General features: G+C 36.5%; 1 protein-coding gene across 1 annotated transcript in view; it reads right to left on the reverse strand.

Moving 5' to 3' along the window:
• GALNTL6 (polypeptide N-acetylgalactosaminyltransferase like 6) overlaps positions 1-19,013 on the reverse strand; it is a 564,011-nt gene that overhangs the window by 330,961 nt on the left and 214,037 nt on the right. Inside the window, exons 2-3 of the mRNA XM_063310251.1 lie at positions 12,717-12,825; positions 4,640-4,778 (exon numbers count right to left, since the gene is read on the reverse strand). Coding sequence (XP_063166321.1) covers positions 4,640-4,778; positions 12,717-12,825 — 248 coding nt within the window. The remainder of the gene's footprint in view (positions 1-4,639; positions 4,779-12,716; positions 12,826-19,013) is intronic.

Raw genomic sequence — 19,013 nt, forward strand, 5'->3', positions numbered from 1 at the left:
CAACCATTTGACAGGTCTGTAAAATTAGCTAAGGTTGGGAGAAATGAAAATAATTTTGTCAATGATGGTAGTGTACTGCTTCAAAGCTTTTAGAGGGTGCAAACGTTACTGAATACTTCTGTACCAAGCAAGAAATTAAAATGCTAATATAAAACTTAACTCACCCGTTAAGCCAGAGAATCTGGACAGAAGTTGGTTCCTAAATCAGCTTTGAAGCCGAATAGTACAGTTTAATTGGTTTGCGGGTAACTACATTGACCTCCAGGGATTTTTACGCAACATTATCAGTAAATACTATCATTTTATTTTCAGTGTGTTCATGTCATTATAAAAAATAAGGAACTCTCATCCACAATTATTCAAAAAACATTCTCTCCATGACATCCTTGGATTGGAGAAAAGGTCTGAAGAGGACTTGTAACTGCATTCCTTTGAACAGCCATTGTCATGAGTACTGATGGTGAGCAGGAGGGGGCCCCTATCCAGGGGGGAAAACGCATGCATAGTACTGAGGAGTTAAGCAGTCATTCAAAGGGACACAGATCAGACCTGCCTTGACTTTTGGGGTTTATCTGTCTGGGTTTTTCCCATGCTTCTTCAGTTTGTTAGGATTTTCTGTCTAATGTAGCAGTAATAAAACACTAGAGACCTATTCCTCGTCTCAGCGTGGTTCCTGACTGTTAGGACAGCCATACAGTTATCCTTCTAATCTAGGACTATCAGCTTCGCAGAAGGCACTTTTTCTCTTCAGACTACTTTGCTCAACTCAAGGATATCCAACCAATTTAGAGATGGAAAATGTGGATTCAGATGGAAGGAACAGCATGCAGTGCCCCATCTTCTATGGCTTGTTCTGCATATATTCTTTATGAATATTTGAAGAGAACTAATGTAAATAGGGAACCATTCCATCTTTTGACTCTATGGCTGCATGCCTCCTCTCTCCCCCTCCCCCCCACCCACATATCTTAGGGGAGACTGATGGATTGTTTAAAAATGTTAACTTTATTTATCTCTCTCTGTGTGTGTGTGCATGTGTGTGTGTGTGTGTGTATTCCTCCTACCCATTTTTCAGAGTGGTGATCCAGCATTCTACTAAAAGGCTATGTGTAGTCTACAGATTAAAAAGGTTGTGCACCTCTGTTCTAGACTTGAAATATCATAATACCTGTTCATAATTAAATGTGAGTAAACTGAATGTGTAGAGGAAGTGAGTGAAAATATAACAGCAAATCTCACCTATCATTGTGCCTGCTTGTCTTTTCTATGTAAATGTTAAACATCAAAATATTGTATATAGGGACTGCAGAAGCTGAATCTGCACAAGAAAATTTCCTTGTGTGTAAAATTTCATATTTTACACACAAGGAATACACACACATGCACACACGTACACACACACACAGAGAGATAAATAAAGTTAACATTTTTAAACAATCCATTGGCCTCCCCTAAGATATGTGGATGGGGGAGAGGGGGAGAGAGGAGGCATGCCGCCATAGGGTCAAAAGATGGAATGGTTCCCTATTTACATTAGTTCTCTTCAAATATTCATAAAGAATATATGAAGAACAAGCCGTAGAAGATGGAGCACTGCATGCTGTTCCTTCCATATGAATCCACATTTTCCACCTCTAAATTTGTTGGATATCCTTGAGTTGAGCAAAGTAGTCTGAAGAGAAACAGTGCCTTCTGCGAAGCTGATTTGAATATATTTTTGATCCTCTCAATATCAAACAGCTGCTTATTAGAACAAATAAAGTAAATCAAAACACAAGAAAATACAGGAATAAACCTGTGAATTGTGGGTTTTATTCCAGTTAATAAGTTGCCCAACATATTCAGGTCTTGTCTGAGAATGACAGTGCTCTTGGTAAGCCACCAAAGCTCCAAATAGGTTCATTGAAAGAAAAATGTTAAGGGAAAGAGCAGGAACCATAGTGTTAATGTTCCCAATAAGTCAGTGCTGATAACACCTTATTTCTCTTAAGAAATGTCATGGCCCATCTGGCTACCAGTTGGCAAAAAACAAATTAGGAGGAATAGTTCAACAAACACAATAGGAGAAAATGGCAATTCAGCTTCACCGTGTCTCAAATGATTTTCCATATTGTTTCCTTTGGCATAGAAAACAGGATAGCCTTTCAGAGCAAAAGCTATTGTGCACTGCATATTTATCATGCCAACAATGCAATAAAATGCTACTTCAATGCTCTATAATTATGTATTAAAATCCCATCTAACTGGAAACAGTCTTGGCCAAAAGGAATTACTGAAGATAATTTCAGGTAATTTGAGTTAATTTTCCCAACCAAAACCAAAATATTTAAACTTGTAGATTAGATAAAATGGTGTTAATTTGTTTCATTAATCATTGGAAAATCAGCGCTGATAGAGATTAATATATGGCTTTTCAAGGGCATACTTTCCCTTTCTTGAAAGAACTTTTGATCTATTAAATATGAGATGAGCATCTTTAAAAACAATAAACAGTTTGATCAATCTTTCCCAGCCTGGTGCTTTTCCCAACTCCCAGAATTGTTGGCCATGCTGGTAGAATTCAGGAAATTTAGGTCCCAAAATGTGAAGAATGTGCTAGGAAGGCTGGAACAGCTAAATAAATAAACATAACTCAGTATAAATAAATTCTGTACTGAGTTCTTCCATGCATAATCCACAGGCAAAGTTTTCTGTGCAAGCTCTATTGGAGAAACATAAGAACAGAGCTATGTTCTTGCTTAGTTCCCTTTCATGCTAGTAGGTTTTATGCACTGGGACCTCCAAGAAGCTTGACCACTTGATATTTTCACCTAGCTTTTTCAATCTACTAAATTAACAAAAGAATAGGTAAAGGTAAAGGTTTCCCTTGACGTAAAGTCCAGTCGAGTCCGACTCTAGGGGGCGGTGCTCATCTCCGTTTCAAAGCCTTGGAGCCGGCGTTGTCCCTAGGGACACTTCCGGGTCATGTGGCCAGCATGACTCACGGAATGCCGTTACCTTCCCGCCGAAGCGGTACCAATTAATCTACTCACATTTGCATGTTTTCGAACTGCTTGGTGTGCAGGAGCTGGGACGAGCAACGGGAGCTCACCCCGCCGCGCGGTTTCGAACCGCCGACCTTCCGATCAACAGCTCAGCGGTTTAACCCGCAGCGCCACCGCGTCCCATATAACAAAAGAATAACTTTAATAAAATTAGCACTATTTCTCTAACTTACCCAAAAAATTACATTTTTATCCCAATGTAATCCTATCATATGATAGTTGAAAGTTACTATGCAAATATTTTTGGTGTAATTTTCTTCTGTTTAAAAATATCTGCCATCAATGTACCTCCAGCATACTTTCTCTCTTTATAATTTAGGACACGATTGGTGATCCGACGGTATGACTCATTATTAGGAAAGAAGAGCATGAGAAGAGCCAGACTTTATGTGCGAAAATAAAGGGCAGAGGAGAACCAGGAGTATGGAGAGGTACTTGGAAACCAGGGAGTCTGGCTTCAACAATCAGGGTGGATCAGTACTAGCTATGCATGGATGCAATATACATTCAAGATACTTGTGTGTATCTACCCATAAGTAGTCACTGGACATTTTCCATGACAGTCTAATATTAGGTATCCCTGTGTCTTGACTCTAGTCTGTATTCAACTTCCTGAAAACCCTAGCCATTTGCTTGGATCTACTCTGTTCACTGCACCTTGGATGTCAGGAAGTAACTTTGCACATTTCAAACCTCGGAATGGACTGGGTTAAGTTTCTGCCTATTCAGTTTCATTGTGATGCCTCTACTAATTTTAATCTCAGACTATTAACAACTTTGCTGAAACATTTGGACTAAAAAAAAAGAGAAGGTTTTGATTTCTGCTAATACTTCAAGAAGACTTCTGGTAATGCCTATCCTCCTGCTCTCCAACAACATATTTACTTTTCTTTCTAAGGACAGGTATATGCACAATATTCAGTGGATCCTGTTACACTTTTCTAAGAATGTAATATATACAGTATGTTGAATAAGTTGAAACAGATTTGAGTCATATTACACCTTGAAACACAAATCAAATCAATTGGACATCAAAATGATAGCTTCTTAGACTTCATTGACTTCAAAACAATTGAATCAATAAAGCCCAAAACAAAAGACCTGCATTTATATCTTTTTTCAGTATTACCTGTCAAGTATCTTCCATATACGATACCATGCATTATCAAACCTTCTACAATTTGCTTTATATTAAAAGAAGTCAAACCAAACAATTACTAAATAGAGAGGATAAACATACACAATTAATGTATGTCGTGTGTTCATCAATTCAGAGTAGAACTTTAGATACTGGGATACTGTACCCAGTCAAAGACTGGCTTCGGCTGCTACTAGTATTACCCTACCTCCTGCCACTAATAAACGTCAGCAGAAAATTCACAATTCCCTTGGATTAGATAGCCAAGCAGTGCCTGCAGTGGAAATGACCACCTCCCCTTCTTATGCATTATAAATATTGCAAATAGAAGCAGAACTTCTAGCCATACCAGCTTAACACCATTTCTTACCTTCCACTGATTCATATGCATCTGCATAAGAAAGTAAATACAAAGGGATTAACTGAAACTAGTAATAATCAAACTTAGTATACCTACTTAGGATGTCGAATGTCTGGCAGTGATCGCTCCAAATCTATATTGTTGCTTACAAAAATATTGAAACCATTTTCCCGATAAGCAGAATCATCACTGTCTTCTTCTGTGAGAGGATATGGCTTTCCTTGTTCACCTTTCCCTGAAATGGTATGAAATCAAAATGTGATCAGGGATGATCTCAGAAACAGTTAGCAGTTTGTTCTGTAAATTAGAAAGTGGCAGTCTTGCAGCTGGAATCTTTTTGAGCAAGCCTGTTCCAAGTCAAACATGAATTTGACAGTTCTCAAGCTGTCATTCTATGCCTTTAGGTGATTTTTTCTCTCATCTAATAAGCAAGAGAGTAATTTAGTAATGACAAGCAAGAATTTGGGCCTACCATATCAAGGCTTATTTTTACACAGAAGTATTGTAACAATTCCTTTGTGGTGGTGGTGTTATTCCTGTTGCTCTATCTATACAACTGTTGAATCAAAACTAAAGAATTTTGTGTCATTAGAAAAAAAATCTGAGATGTGTGTGTTTGTGTGTATACACACATACACATACTGATAGATGGGAAAAGCAACAGAATTTTGGTCTAGTCTCTGCTTTATTACAGTTCTTGAAATATATGGTATTGTTGTGAAGCCAGAAGATTAAGCTTCTTGAAAGAAGTTTTTCCCAGTAGTTTGTTATCAATGCTAAAAGCTAACTGGAAAAGGGAAACTCTTATTTTTGTATTTCATGGTCTAGAATTAGGAAAGAGTCAGAATGGGCTAATCATTCATAAGAACACTGGATAGGTCCTGCTACTTTAAGAGCTGAGGAATTGGCCACAAATAAGGTCCAGCAGGTGGTCCTTACAAAGCGCTAGAGAAAATACAGAAGATAATAAATCACTATGATTAAATCTACTATCCTATAACCAGTTACTTGTTTTATCAAGGAAAACAATGGATAATAAATGTACTTTAGTAGCTAAATAGCTTCTTATTTTAAAAATTGTACTATCGTTGTAACTGACATCAACTTTTTAGTAGACCAGTTTGAAGAAGCAATGAAAAATAATACATTCGGCCAATTCTGTGCCATAGCAATGGTGGTCAGAAACCACTGGATTTGAACATAACACAGGCATACTTCACTTATTTTGGATACTTGCATGTTAATTTTGCTTGCTTGCTTTCCTTTTTTCCTTTTCTTTGTTGTATGTAATTTTTAAAATAAAGATAATGAGTTCAGGCATACTCACTTACTTCTTCAGTATATCCTTCTGGCTACTATGCTCAAAGATTTCATTTCTTAATTGTATAAACAGCAATGTTTACTTTAGATAAAAATGATAAACCTTCTGTTTCCTTGTTCTAAATGATGAGACTGGCAGGCTTGGAACTGGTCAAAAAAAGAAAACTTTGGAGAGGAATAGAGTAGAACATAACAGATGTTTGAATTGACCAAACTGGCAAATATAGTTTCCTGTGCCATGGAACTATTAGCTAAACTTGATAATTAGATGATGATGATGATGATGATGATGATGATGATGATGATGATGATGATGATGATGATGATGATTTTGTGCCTTCAAGTCATTGTTGGCTCCTGGCAATTGCCTGGACTAATCCCTGAAGTACTAGCAAAACAATCCTTACTTCGGTGACACAAAATAGATAAGGCGAAACAATCCAAACTTGGGGCATGAAACAGATAAAATGTGTTTGATTATTTTTGCTATTCTAGGTAGGACATCTGAGTGAAAACTGACACTGCCGTAGAAGATTGTGCTCTAGAAATGCTGCCTAGCCGAAAAGAGCACAAATGTTTGGATATACAGTATGTGCTGGTTTTGGTGCAATACCCTTGAGTTGTACCATCTAGAAAGCTGCTTAATTTATGTTTATTGTAAGCACATTGTTCCTAATATTAGTTCAGTAAGGCTGATGATGACTGCCTTGTGTCAATTTTACAAGAGATGGTGTTACTTCCAAGAATCAAAACAATACACATTACAATTTGTACATTTGTTACCATTTTTCAAGGCAACATCAGTTTGTCATTTTATAGTCCAACTCTATACAAGATGATATTGCAGAAAAGAGAAAAAGAAGTGCTTATTTGAGACAACTGACAATTTCATTCCCAGTAAGTTAGTGTCTCCTTGAAATCAAACACAATAGTAATTCCTGTGGTCACAATTGTATGGTAGAACATCATAGTAAAATGTCTTACGCCATGTCAGATGACTGGTACATCTATCTTAAACCATCTACACTGATTGGAAGTGTGGGATTCATTGGTCCTGGAGATTCAGAGAATTGAACCTTGGGCCTCATGCTTGCCGGACAATGTTATGCCACTGAGCTACAGCAGAGGTACTTGAAGCACAACAAAGAAGAGGGAGGGAAAGATTCTGGACTTAGAAATAAAAAGAAGAAGAAGTAGTGAGCCAAGACAAGGAACATTATTCACTTAAGTTGGTACAGATGCCAACAGCATAAAAATGTCATGCTATCAGACAAATCACTACTATTCCCAAGTATGCTAATTATTGAGTTAATTTGTCTCAGAAAGAAATTCTAGAAAACAAGGAACAGAATTTCCTTTAACCTATAATACTCACCATGTTCACTTGAAGTTTAAACAGCAAGAAATAAAAGAACCATTAGAACAAGTTCATTTTTAATATATACACTATTTCAGTTTCCAATAAAGGTGGGAGTGGTCTTAGTTGACCATTTGAAGTTATTGAAAGGAGGTTTTTTTAAAATCAGAAGGATTTTCCTCAGCAATTTCTAACTGTAGCTTCATAGAAACAATTGTTATTTGTAAACAAGAAACAAATAAAAATTCCAACTATTGAAAGATTTGAGAGACAACATAAGAGTTCTAAGATTATGAAAATGATCTATGAAAGCCCAATTTTTATATATTAAATTGCTTCTACCATTTATACTTTTTAAAGAGTTTAAACATTTATGCTTTTTAAACAGCTGAACTGTTTAAAAACTTACAAGATGATGCTGTCAAGATGATGCATGCCATATGCCAGCAAATTTGGAAAATACAAGAATGGCCATCAGATTGGAAAAAATCTGATTTTTTTTTAATTTTTTGCCTCAAAATCCTTCAAGTACATATGTGTGTGTGTGAACACACAAACATACACACTTCCTTTTCTTTTTCGTTTTAGTGTGAGGTTTGAGCCTGCTTCTGACTCTGAAAACAAAACTTATCTTGAGTCAGAAGGGGAAAATGATACTTATCAGGAAGGATTTGGAGAAATAAAAACCAGAAGTGACTCAGCAGAGCAGGAAAAACCAGAGACGTGATTGGACAACCTTTGGAGGGAGGTTTGAATCCTCTAATCAGCACTCATGAAAGATAGCAGAGAAGCATGTGAATCAAAAAGCAGCCTGATTGGCTGCAGGTGAGAAAAGGCATGGAAAGGATCATGTTAAAAGGCAGGCATGCCAAGAGCAAGCTGCTGGAGACAACCGATCCTTCAAGCTCACAACATCTGTGGAAGAATCCTTGCACCAGTTGCAATCTTTCCCTGTAGAACCGGAGCCAGTGCTTTCTGTCATTGTGGACCTGCTTCCTGCACATGCTGCTCCAGCCAAGTCTCTCATTGCCATTCCTGAGGAGCACAGCCTTGCATCCAGTTCCAAGCCTTACCTCATCACTCCAGCATGATTTAGTCCTGCCTCCAGTTTCAAGTCTTGTCATGATGTTCCTGCCAAGTCCAGCCTTGTCTCCAGGTCTGAGCCTTGCCTAGATGCTCCAGTCCAGTCCGGCCGTGTCTTCATATCCGAGTCTTGCCTAGATGCTCCAGCCCAGTCCAGCCTTGTCTCCAGATCTGAGTCTTGCCTTCACTCTCCAGTCCAGTTCAGTCTTGTCTCTAGATCTGAGCCTTGCCTTGCTGCTTCAGCCAGGTCCAGCCTTGTCTCCAGATCCAAGCCTTGCCTAGATACTCTGGTCCAGCCTTGTCTAGCTTCTGTGTTCCAGCTGAGTCCAACCTGCGTGTCCGTTCACAGACCCATGACTCAACCCTCTTCTTTGCCACACACTCTAGTTCCATTTAGTCTTGCAGCTTTGATAAGAGAACTAGCTGAGTTCTGCCTCACTGATTTGCCACAACCTGAACCTTCAGCCTTGCCTGGTTGTCCTTTACTGCCTAGGTGGACTTGATTGAATTGCATTGCCTAATCTATTACATGGACTTTTTGCTGTTGTAAATAGCTATTATAAATAAAGAACATAGTCTGAACAGGACATTTAGCTTGTATGTTGTACTTAACCAATTAAAAAAAGAGAGAGTGGTTAACCCCCCCCCCCCAAATTTCAATATATGTTTTAGATTACAACCTTTTCAACAAGAAATATTTTTTTAGAAATGACCACACTGTATTTATATTGTTGGAGATGCCATGAGATTAATATTTAATATATTGTTCCATTTTGGTATGAAGCAATTACAAGTATTGTAGAGAAAGTTTGGTCTAGTGGTTAAGGCAGCAGGCTAGAAGTGTGAGATCATGAGTTCTCGTCCCGCCTTAGGCATGAAAGCAGCTAGGTGACCTTGGGCCAGTCATTCCCTCTTCTCTTCCCTGCCATTGCCTAGAAAGTAGGCAATGGCAAACCATTTCCAAAAAACCTTGCCAAGGAAACTGTAGTCACCAGGAGTCAACACTGATTCGAAGGCAGAAAAATGAATGAATGAATAAATAAATAAATAAATAAATATCATGTATTAATTCGACTTTGAAATTTAACATTTTCAGATGTTTATATCTCAATCACTAGGGAGCTGACTTCTGGACAAAGAAAATTGACCTGATCAAAAGACTTATCATTCAGCATTGGAAACACAGATGTATGGCTCCAGCTGGTTTGCAGAATTGATTAATATAGATCAATTATGGATGACTGTAATGAATCATGGCTTGAATTTATTGATACACACACAGAGAGAGAGAGAGAGAGAGAGAGATTATTCATACATACATACACAAACATATTCAGATGATGATGCATGAATAAAGAATACAAATATTTTTTAACATTAGTCTGTGGTCCATGACCGTAATAAAGATTTGATTGATTAAACATTAGACAATAGCTTATGCATTTTAGGTATTCCAAAATTTCAACATCACTACCACTGAATGTTCTTGTTTCTAACTGTATACACTGAAATTATGGCATTAACAATATAAACAGTTTTCTATTCAAAATAATAAATTATGGCTAATAAGCTTGTTATTCCATCAATTTAGATAGCCATCTTAGAACGTAGTCAGAGGATAAATTTACCATCAATGTATATTGATGTTTGGATTGTGATCCCAATTGTTGAGTTGTTGTGTATTTTAGTTTGGTTGCCATTGTATGGTTTTAGTTGATGTTTAATGTATTATGTTGCTTTTTTTGGATTTGTTTTTCTAGTTGCCTTTTTTTTGTGCACCACCCAGAGTCATTTTGTTGAGTTAGGCAGCCATATAAATGCCACAAAAATAAATAAACCATAAACCACACCTCACATATTTGCTATAAAATTTAATTAATTTTAAATTTTAGACAACTTTTGTAAAAAATGATGTGTCTAAGGAAGGGTTGAAGAATCTTTTAATGGCCATAGACCACATTTCTTTTTTTTAATATTATGTTTGATGATAAAACCACAGAGGAGCAGGCTGGTGATTTCATGATATCACTCTTCAGTTGTTTCTGAGTATGTGTGTATCTGTTTTAGGTGCACTACGTCAATCCAATAAACTTTACACACTTTATTTAATTTCTTTCAGGATACTAGAAACTGATTTTCAGCTTTATGCTTTCAAATTTTCAGCAGTATGATTCTGGGATGCTCTGGAGACCAGAAAAGAAGACTTCAGGACCCACATATGGCTTCTCTGTTCTTAGTTATCCAATTATACTGTATGGAACCATATAACTGATATTCAAATAGTCATTTCAGTAAGAAAATTAGATGCATATTATTTACTCCTTAAATTTTGGTTTGAAAACTTGAGTGGGCAGCTCTAAGACAAAACCAGTTTATCATTTTGTGCAGGATGTGAAGCTAGCCTTTGGATGTCTATGTAAATCTTCTATATTGTGAAGCATCATCGAGATCATCAAGGGCTCCTCAGCCACCATTTATTCAGTATATTTCAGGTAATCCATGGGCAAAGTCATCTCTGGGAATGCAGTACTTGCCAATGGAATATGACTAACAAAAGCAATCAGAGTAGGTTCTGGCCAGAAGTCAAAACTCTTGATGCCATGACCCTTTTAGGAGATACTTTAGTTGGTCTGATCAAATAAAAGTGATATTGTCACATTGCATGGTCTGCAGTTTTCTGGAGCTCAGCTGTCTGCAAGGGCATTAGAGAGAATGGATTATACTCAGATCATTAAAAACCGATTTGGTAGAGAGGCCTTTCATAGTGGTGGTGGTGGGGATTAACTAAGAACTCTTAATTGACCTTTGCCAACATAAGAACCCTGTTTGTGAAGTGGCTGTCAACATGACTTCTTTTAAAGAAAGTATATTGAACAAGTTGCTAATCAAGAAATGCAGCTCTTATTACTTTGAATTTTCAGGGGATATAGTGAAGGATCATTTTAGGCCAATACTGACTTCTTAGAATGAAGCTGTGATGCCCTATCTGCATTAAAATAATTGAGAACTATTAATTATATTTTACCCCATCCTTTCTCCAAGGGCTAATACCTTCACAGGTAAGATTACCTGAAAGATTTAAGAAATGTATGCTATTGTTACTATATTTAGAAATGCAAGTCTGAAACAGTGTGCTTTATATAACTACTATATTTCAATGTAAACATGTATTGATACTTGCTTTTCATACTCTAAACAGCCAAAAAGGTACAATACCAATACTTTTGCTAACAGTTTGTACATCTTTTCCCCCATCTCAGTTATGACCAAACTTAATTTGATAAATAAGTCTTAATTATGACCTGAAGCCCATCATGCTATGATTTTTACTTAGTTATACTGTACAAAACATTTAGATGATCTAGTATGCCTTAGTACACCTGTTGTATACCTATAATTTGTAAAGCAACTCTTGGTTCCCAGTTTCACAGTTACACTGGAAAACTTCTGCTTTTTACAGCCACTTCCATCCTCAGCTTGGAGACAGTATGAATAAGGAATTAGAGGCTACCACAACAACTCAGGAACCAAGTCTCAAATAAACTGCACAAGGCAGCACCTGGAATATATGTCTATCTAACTGAGTATTGTGTTATGATTAATATTGGACTGTGACTGGGAACAGTCTGGTCAAATCCCACTCACTAAAGGCATTCACTATGCAACTTTTAGTCACTTTGTTTCAGCCTTACAGTTTTAAAAATAAAATAGTAAGGATGATATAAAAATCATGCAAAAGTTTTTGGAAAAAGAATTCAAGTTTTACAAGAGCAGAACTTTAAGGCATTCACAAATACAGAACAGGGAAGGGATACTTTTAAATTTATCCATTGACAGTGCTGTGACAAAAGTTCAGCTTTTAAATAATGGAATTGATCTGTTATTCTTTCTTGTTATTCTTTCTATTTCAATTGTGGCAACTCCTACTAGCATCCATGGGGACACTGGGGGGGGGGTGTCAAAATTAGCAAGATGGCAGATGGCAGTCACATTGCAATTCCTGTTCCTCTGAACTCATATCCACCATCTTGCCGATTTTGACCTCTCCCTTCCAGTGGATACTATTCTGAACTTATCTGCACTGTTCAACTAGAATGCACTTCTGCATGACAGTACATTTCAGATACTAGAAGATATATCAGTAGATACTACTTATCCAGGTCTAATGCAAAAATACATCAGTCTGTAGGGGCATAGGTGTCCAGTACCAACCACAATGTTGTGAAAATGAAGAAATGTGCACAGTGACATCACAACATGAACTGGCCTTTCATACTTGTATTCTGACAATGCACACAAGTATGTAAGTAATGTAGTTGTGTCATTTCTTTCCCTTGCCATTCCCAGATGCCTACATGTATGCTTATCATACATGTAGGCATCTGGGAATGTCAATTGCTTTAAGCATCTCACCTGAACGCATGGCATCTTTTTGAATACGTTCATAGTCATGCCAGTCCTTTCTTTTCAAACCATCTGTCCAGGTATACAGTTGTCCATCTCCAAACCTCACTGGCAAGGTCTGCAAAATAAACAGTTATAATTATAGTCTGAAAAGAAAAACAAATGGCAGGAAACAACTGTTGCTCAGGTTTTGTTGAAACCCAAATTCATTCATAAGCAAAAACAGGCACTAATCAGGTTTCTTGTATGCACCATAATATACAAATGGAATGCATGCATATGCAGACTGATTTTCCCATTCATTTGAATGATTGCATCAAGAGCTTCCTCTGGGTAAAAATCCACCAGGCTCTCTCTCTCTGCCTGTCTTAGCTGCTTAGCAAATACTTGCTTAGTTGAGTCAGCTTTTAAGTTTAAAGTTTTTTTTTCTTTTTTAAAGGAGCATGTTATTTACTGGAGTTTATTTATTTGTATAGATTTTCGGTTTTGTGAGGTAAGCTATCCAGGGCTGTAGAGTTACTGATTTTTTTTTTTTTTAAAAAAGCATATTCAAGTTTCTCTTTTTAAAATGTAAACTATCTTGATTCTTGACATAAAAATAGAACTAATATAGACTAAAACGGTGACAGATCCATTTGAAAAACTAGTTGAAGTAGTTTTAGGTATGAGTTATAATGATGTAAGATTCCTTGTCTGTTTCTTTTAAGAGGCAGAGTATACATTTGAATGAATAAATAAAAAAAGATTGGAAACAGGGAGCTGTGGGATTGTCGACAAATCTCCTTAATAAAATGCGCTGGAGCTATGGAGACCAAGTGCTGAGGTCACATAGACAGAAGTAAGATTGAGTACACGACAAGGATGAATACTACATTTGGAATCAATGTCTTACATGCCTTTAGCCAGGGTATGTGTGTGTGTGGGGGTCAAAAAAGTCATGAAGCTGTGACCATCTAATATAAGCCGTACCCCTTTTTATGTATGTCACAAATAAAAAGGGGACAGGGCTTTGATTGCACAGCCACCATCTTGGCATCTTATTACCTCCCCTGCCAATGCCCCTGCTATACGCTATGAAATGCCCTGTTTAATGTATCCTATCATGCTACTTGTGCTTAGATTTCTAGAACCACTCATGGCACAGAAGCTGTTCACAGTGGACTGCAACTAGCAGTTGTCTCCAATCATTGAGGCACAGGCTCACACACAATTTAAATTCTGTGCATAGACACTGAAGTGCCATCCTCTGCTTTTGGGCATCTTATTCAGCAATCCTTGTGGCACTGGAGCTGTTGGCTAGACATTGCCTTTTAAGCACAACTGTTCAGCTATAAACTTCAGTTTAAAGAGTGTGGGGTTTCCATGAAACTGATTTTGGTATTACAAATCTGCAGCTTTTCCCCTACAATTTTAGACATTTAGGATGTGACTTCAACATTTAGTAGAGACAAAATGAAAAACAATACATCTAGTGGTTGTTTAAATAATCACCATTAACTTATAATTATATATTATTTGCTTTATTAGCAATATATACTAATTATCTCAATAATGGCCTATTTTGTCCATGGATACCATAAGAACAGTCTTGTGGCTATATATCGATAGCCATTGTTTTCACCTTTAACTGAGTTCTACTTCCATATGGTAAGGAAATGAAAAAATCAGACAATATAGTCTAATGTCTTTTCATTTCAAAAAGTATATTGCATAAAAATTTGTTTTGGGGGTGGGGGACACAGTAGATTAATTGGCAGATTGTCAAGTTAAGATGACAATCACTGTTGCATATTTAACTTTTAGAAAGGATTAATCTGTTATGTTAGAGAAACTGACTAGAAATAGCAAGCTACATGTAAATCCAAATGGAAAGTTGGACATTTTTCCTGATATTTTTACTATTTAATCTGTACATGAAATATTTCAGTCAGGCTAGTGTTGAACTAGTCAGCTTTACCCTGTCAGTCATGCTTATTTGTTTTCCTTTGATCACTATAAATACCACACCCCACCCCACCCATCTTTATGGCAACTACTCAGCAAATTCTATAAAATATTTCAGTTTTCCTTGGGTAATACAGAAATTTCAGGGTTTCAATTTTATTAAACCAAAAGCCTGATTTGGGAAGTGAAACCTTCATGTACAAGTAGGATTTAAAGATCTGATACTAAGCCTTCCTTTTCTAATTTAGGTATTAACTTATTTTTCTACATCTTGCCTTTATTCTGATAGGAATGATGCATTAAAATACCAGAACAGGCACTGCAACAATTTATTACTACAGTAATACCCCCATCCCCTCAACACATAGTTGTATTGATGAGGATTAGCAACAAGGAAACTGATACTCGTAATTTGGGTGACTGATTCTGCCAAACAAGATGCATATCTGCCACAGAAGATGAGAATGGTCACATTCAGTCCTGTGGAGGGGGGGGGGGTGGAAATCCAGAGCCAATGATGTACAAACCTAAACAAATAGCTAGTACCAAACAAATCAATCTACTTCTAGTTCATTTCACTTTCACATCACTCTTCTCATTCATCAGAATTTTATTTTTAGTATAAAATCATACTTAAATGAAGCTGGTGGATAATAGATATTAACCTGGAAATTATGGGACAAGTCCATTCTCATTTTAGTTCACAAAAATGTAAATTGGTTAAACATTAACCTCTGTCTCACACACTGATAGACATTTTTTAAGTAATTCTTTATGTACTGTAGCATTCATTAAAAGCAAAAAATAAAACCATTTTATACAATACTGAATCATCTTTTCATTCACCATAACACAGAATAGAAAATCAGTATCACAATGACTTTTGAAACTTTATCCTCAGTTTCTCACTGTATGAAATAATTTATAAAATGTATACAATGATCTAGGAAGGTTTCTGAAAAGCAAAATTCAGATATAACTATTTTTATAATGATACCTTTTAGTAAAAATAAACAACAATGACCCATATAGAAACAGATTTAATGCTATTTTCCCTATGTGCACACAGAAGAAATCTTTCCTTATTCAGAGATCTTGGAGCAGATGTTTAGGAATTTCCAAAAACTTCAGAGTTAACCTTTGTAAGGCAAGGAATTTGAAATTAAGGGATGCAAACATTTGAAGCTGCCTGCAATTCCTCAGCTACTGATTTTCCTTGTTAGCAGCCAAACATCTAGAAACCTTTCCTTTTGAAGTTGTGCTGTGGGTTAACAAGATTATGCTAAAGCACTTTAGAAAATAATTTCCTTGACTTGCTGATGCCTGAAGGCAGAGGAACTTCTGTTTGATAAACCTTGTTTCTTAAGTGTTATTTCTGGGGCTGAAAGGCTTACAATCTCAACAGGAATATCTAATATTACATTTAAAATTGGGGAAATTGTTCTGATAGAAAAGTTTGCTATCAGTTCTGGAAAAACTTTATGCAAGACATTTAACTGGAAAATTAACCTCTTACTGTACCTTGAGGAACATTTTGTTTTAACAAGTGCTATGGGTGTTTTTAGAAAAGGCAGATCAACAACTGATCAGTGTTTTATATTAGCCTATTTAGCAAGAAAATGTTCTATTTTCCTGAAAGGTAAACTCTTTTTTGCTTTTATAAATTTTAAAGCCACTTTTGATTCTGTTAACAGAACCAAACTTTGGGCTAAATTAGAGGATTTGGTTCCTGTCTTACATATTTAATATGGCACTGTATCAAGATAGTATAATGCAAGTCAGATGCAACAGAAAAGATTCACTTAAAGGAGATATTACAATGAATAAGAGAGTGAGGCAAGGTTGCATCCTGGCCTCTACACTATTTAACATCTATCTCAATGATCTGGAGACCACATTACTTCAAGTTAATGGTCATTGTCCATCATTAGGCAAAATGAAAAAAATGTGCTTTGTTATATGTGAATGATGTTGTTCTTCTTTCATGTACTAGAGTGGGTTCGAAACACCTACTTGAAAATCAATCACAAATTAACTATGATAAAACTAAAATTTTGGTTTTTGGAAAAAAAGTTAAAAAGTATCCATGGAAAATTCAAGATCATATAATAACACAAGTAGAGAATTTTAGTTATTTGGGCATTTTATTTAACCACACTCTAACTTGGCAAAATCATCGCAAGGCAATACATCTGAAAGCAAAATCTACCTTGATGGTGTTGCTTCAATATTTTTATTCAAAAGGATGAACATTTGCTTTTAATGCTAAAATTGTAGCTCAAATTTTATATGGAGCTCCAATTTGGATCACATTTGCTGAGAATAACATAGTACAACTGCAGGTGAAGTTTTAAAGATCTCTTTTAAGTGTTCCAAGCTGTGCTCCAAATTCTGTTATTCTCTTGGAAACTGGGCAACGACCTTTGGAAACAAAGGCTTGGTTAAGCACTATTAAGTTTTGGTTGCAAATATATGTTTTTAAAATCAAGGAAGGATTGCTTCAGGAAATCCCATATGAATCCCTTGTAGATATGTGGTTTACACAGGTGACTCAAATGATTAGTCAGATTGGCATTGATCCAATTATTTATTTCCAGGGGTATGTCATCAGCATTTCATTCTATCAAAGGCTATGGGCTAATTCAGTACAGGAATTAATGGCCGAAGTTTTGTGTTCACCTGTAACCTTTGGAATTAACTACTGATTAGTTAGTAGTTGAAACTACTTTTCAATTCCCTAAATATCTGAATAGCTTATATTTAAGTAAATATAAAATAGCCTTTTCAAAAGCCATATTAAGGGTGTTGCCATCAAATATGCTACGTATATGGTAGATTTCAAAAAATTCCCATCTCTCAAAGATTCTGTCCCTGTAATGGTACTGATCTTGAAACGGTGGATTACGTTTTATTGTATTGTGAATTTTATAAGAGTCTTTGCCCATAAGTTATCTGGCCTATTTTAAAATCCAAATCAGGAAGAGATACTTCTGAGTACGTAAAAATTTAACTTGCAGATGAAAATCCTAAAAATATAGTTGCAACAGCTGGACTTTTAACAATGGCTATAAAGACAAGGTTTTTAGTAATAAATCAATGAGTTGGGGGTTTAAGTGTATTATGTAATATTTATTAAAGATCTTATTTGTTAAACTTTATTATCTAATGCCAAGTTCAGATTATATTTGTAACATGCTTTTGGGCCTTTCATCCTTCCCTAGTCCTAATGAAATAAAAGTAGTGGGCAACAGGTAGCCTATATTCCATAACAGAACAAATACTCCCAACGTTTTGCATATGGCAGATACTTATCTTGATGCCAGTGTCATTTGTGTACAAAATGAATGATAAGCACGAAAGGATGGAATATTTGGGCACATAACTGGACATATGGAGGCATCAGCCCAGCAAGTGCTCTGAAAAACAGCCAGAAATATGTAGCACTATTTCCCAGCTATCCTATATGCCTGGGCTGAATCACAATAGAAACCTATATGAAAGTTGTATTTCTGGGTGTGTAGGACCACCCTGCAAAAATAAATCCATGTAATCTTTAAATCAGTCTATACCACTGAGTCCAAGGAATGGGGACTGTGCTGTAAAAACAAATATCTAGATCTGAAAAGCACACATTTCAAATTATATTGCAGTTATTCTAATCCATCATTCTTCTGTGATTAATCTTTTACACTGCATGCTATGACAGTATTATTCCAAAAGGAACTACTCTTCAATTATTGCAATCAATGGGAAGATTCTGTCACAGATGACAGAGTTGGGAGCTTTGTCACAGTGAAACTCTTCAGGGGACTTAATGCCCACATGAAGACTTTTGCCTGTCCCTGAATAATGAAAAGAATTTGGTAAAGGAAAAGAGATTGCATTCAAGTCAACCTATGGCAGAGGTAAAATCTGTTTTCCAGGCAGCAGGTACCACAACAGGAATACAGATGACTGGGTCTGACAGAGATTAAGGGGGGAATCAGGACTGAAAAGTGCTGGCTCCCATCTTTCTGGGTGGTCCCAGGTAGACATCTGGCTGTTGTACAGTGAACAATTTATTAACTGGCAACCTTCACCCAGAGGCACATTACAGTTCCGCTACAGTGCCCTGCATTGGCTCACAGTCGGCTTCCAGGTGCAATTCAAAGTGCTAGTTTTGACATACAACACCTATTTGACTGGACACCTAGACACACCTAGGATTACACTATACACCTGATCCAATTGACATGGTTGTCTCAGGAGAAGCTGTTAAAAGTATACCACTTTTGTGAGGGATGTGGAGGCTTGGAGGTGCTGCTTCTCAAGAGAAGTGCCTGCCCTTTGGAACACACATACATTGCAATCAGACTTGGTCCT

The sequence above is a fragment of the Candoia aspera genome, chromosome 8 (genome assembly GCF_035149785.1).
Source record: "Candoia aspera isolate rCanAsp1 chromosome 8, rCanAsp1.hap2, whole genome shotgun sequence".
NCBI lineage: Eukaryota > Metazoa > Chordata > Lepidosauria > Squamata > Boidae > Candoia > Candoia aspera.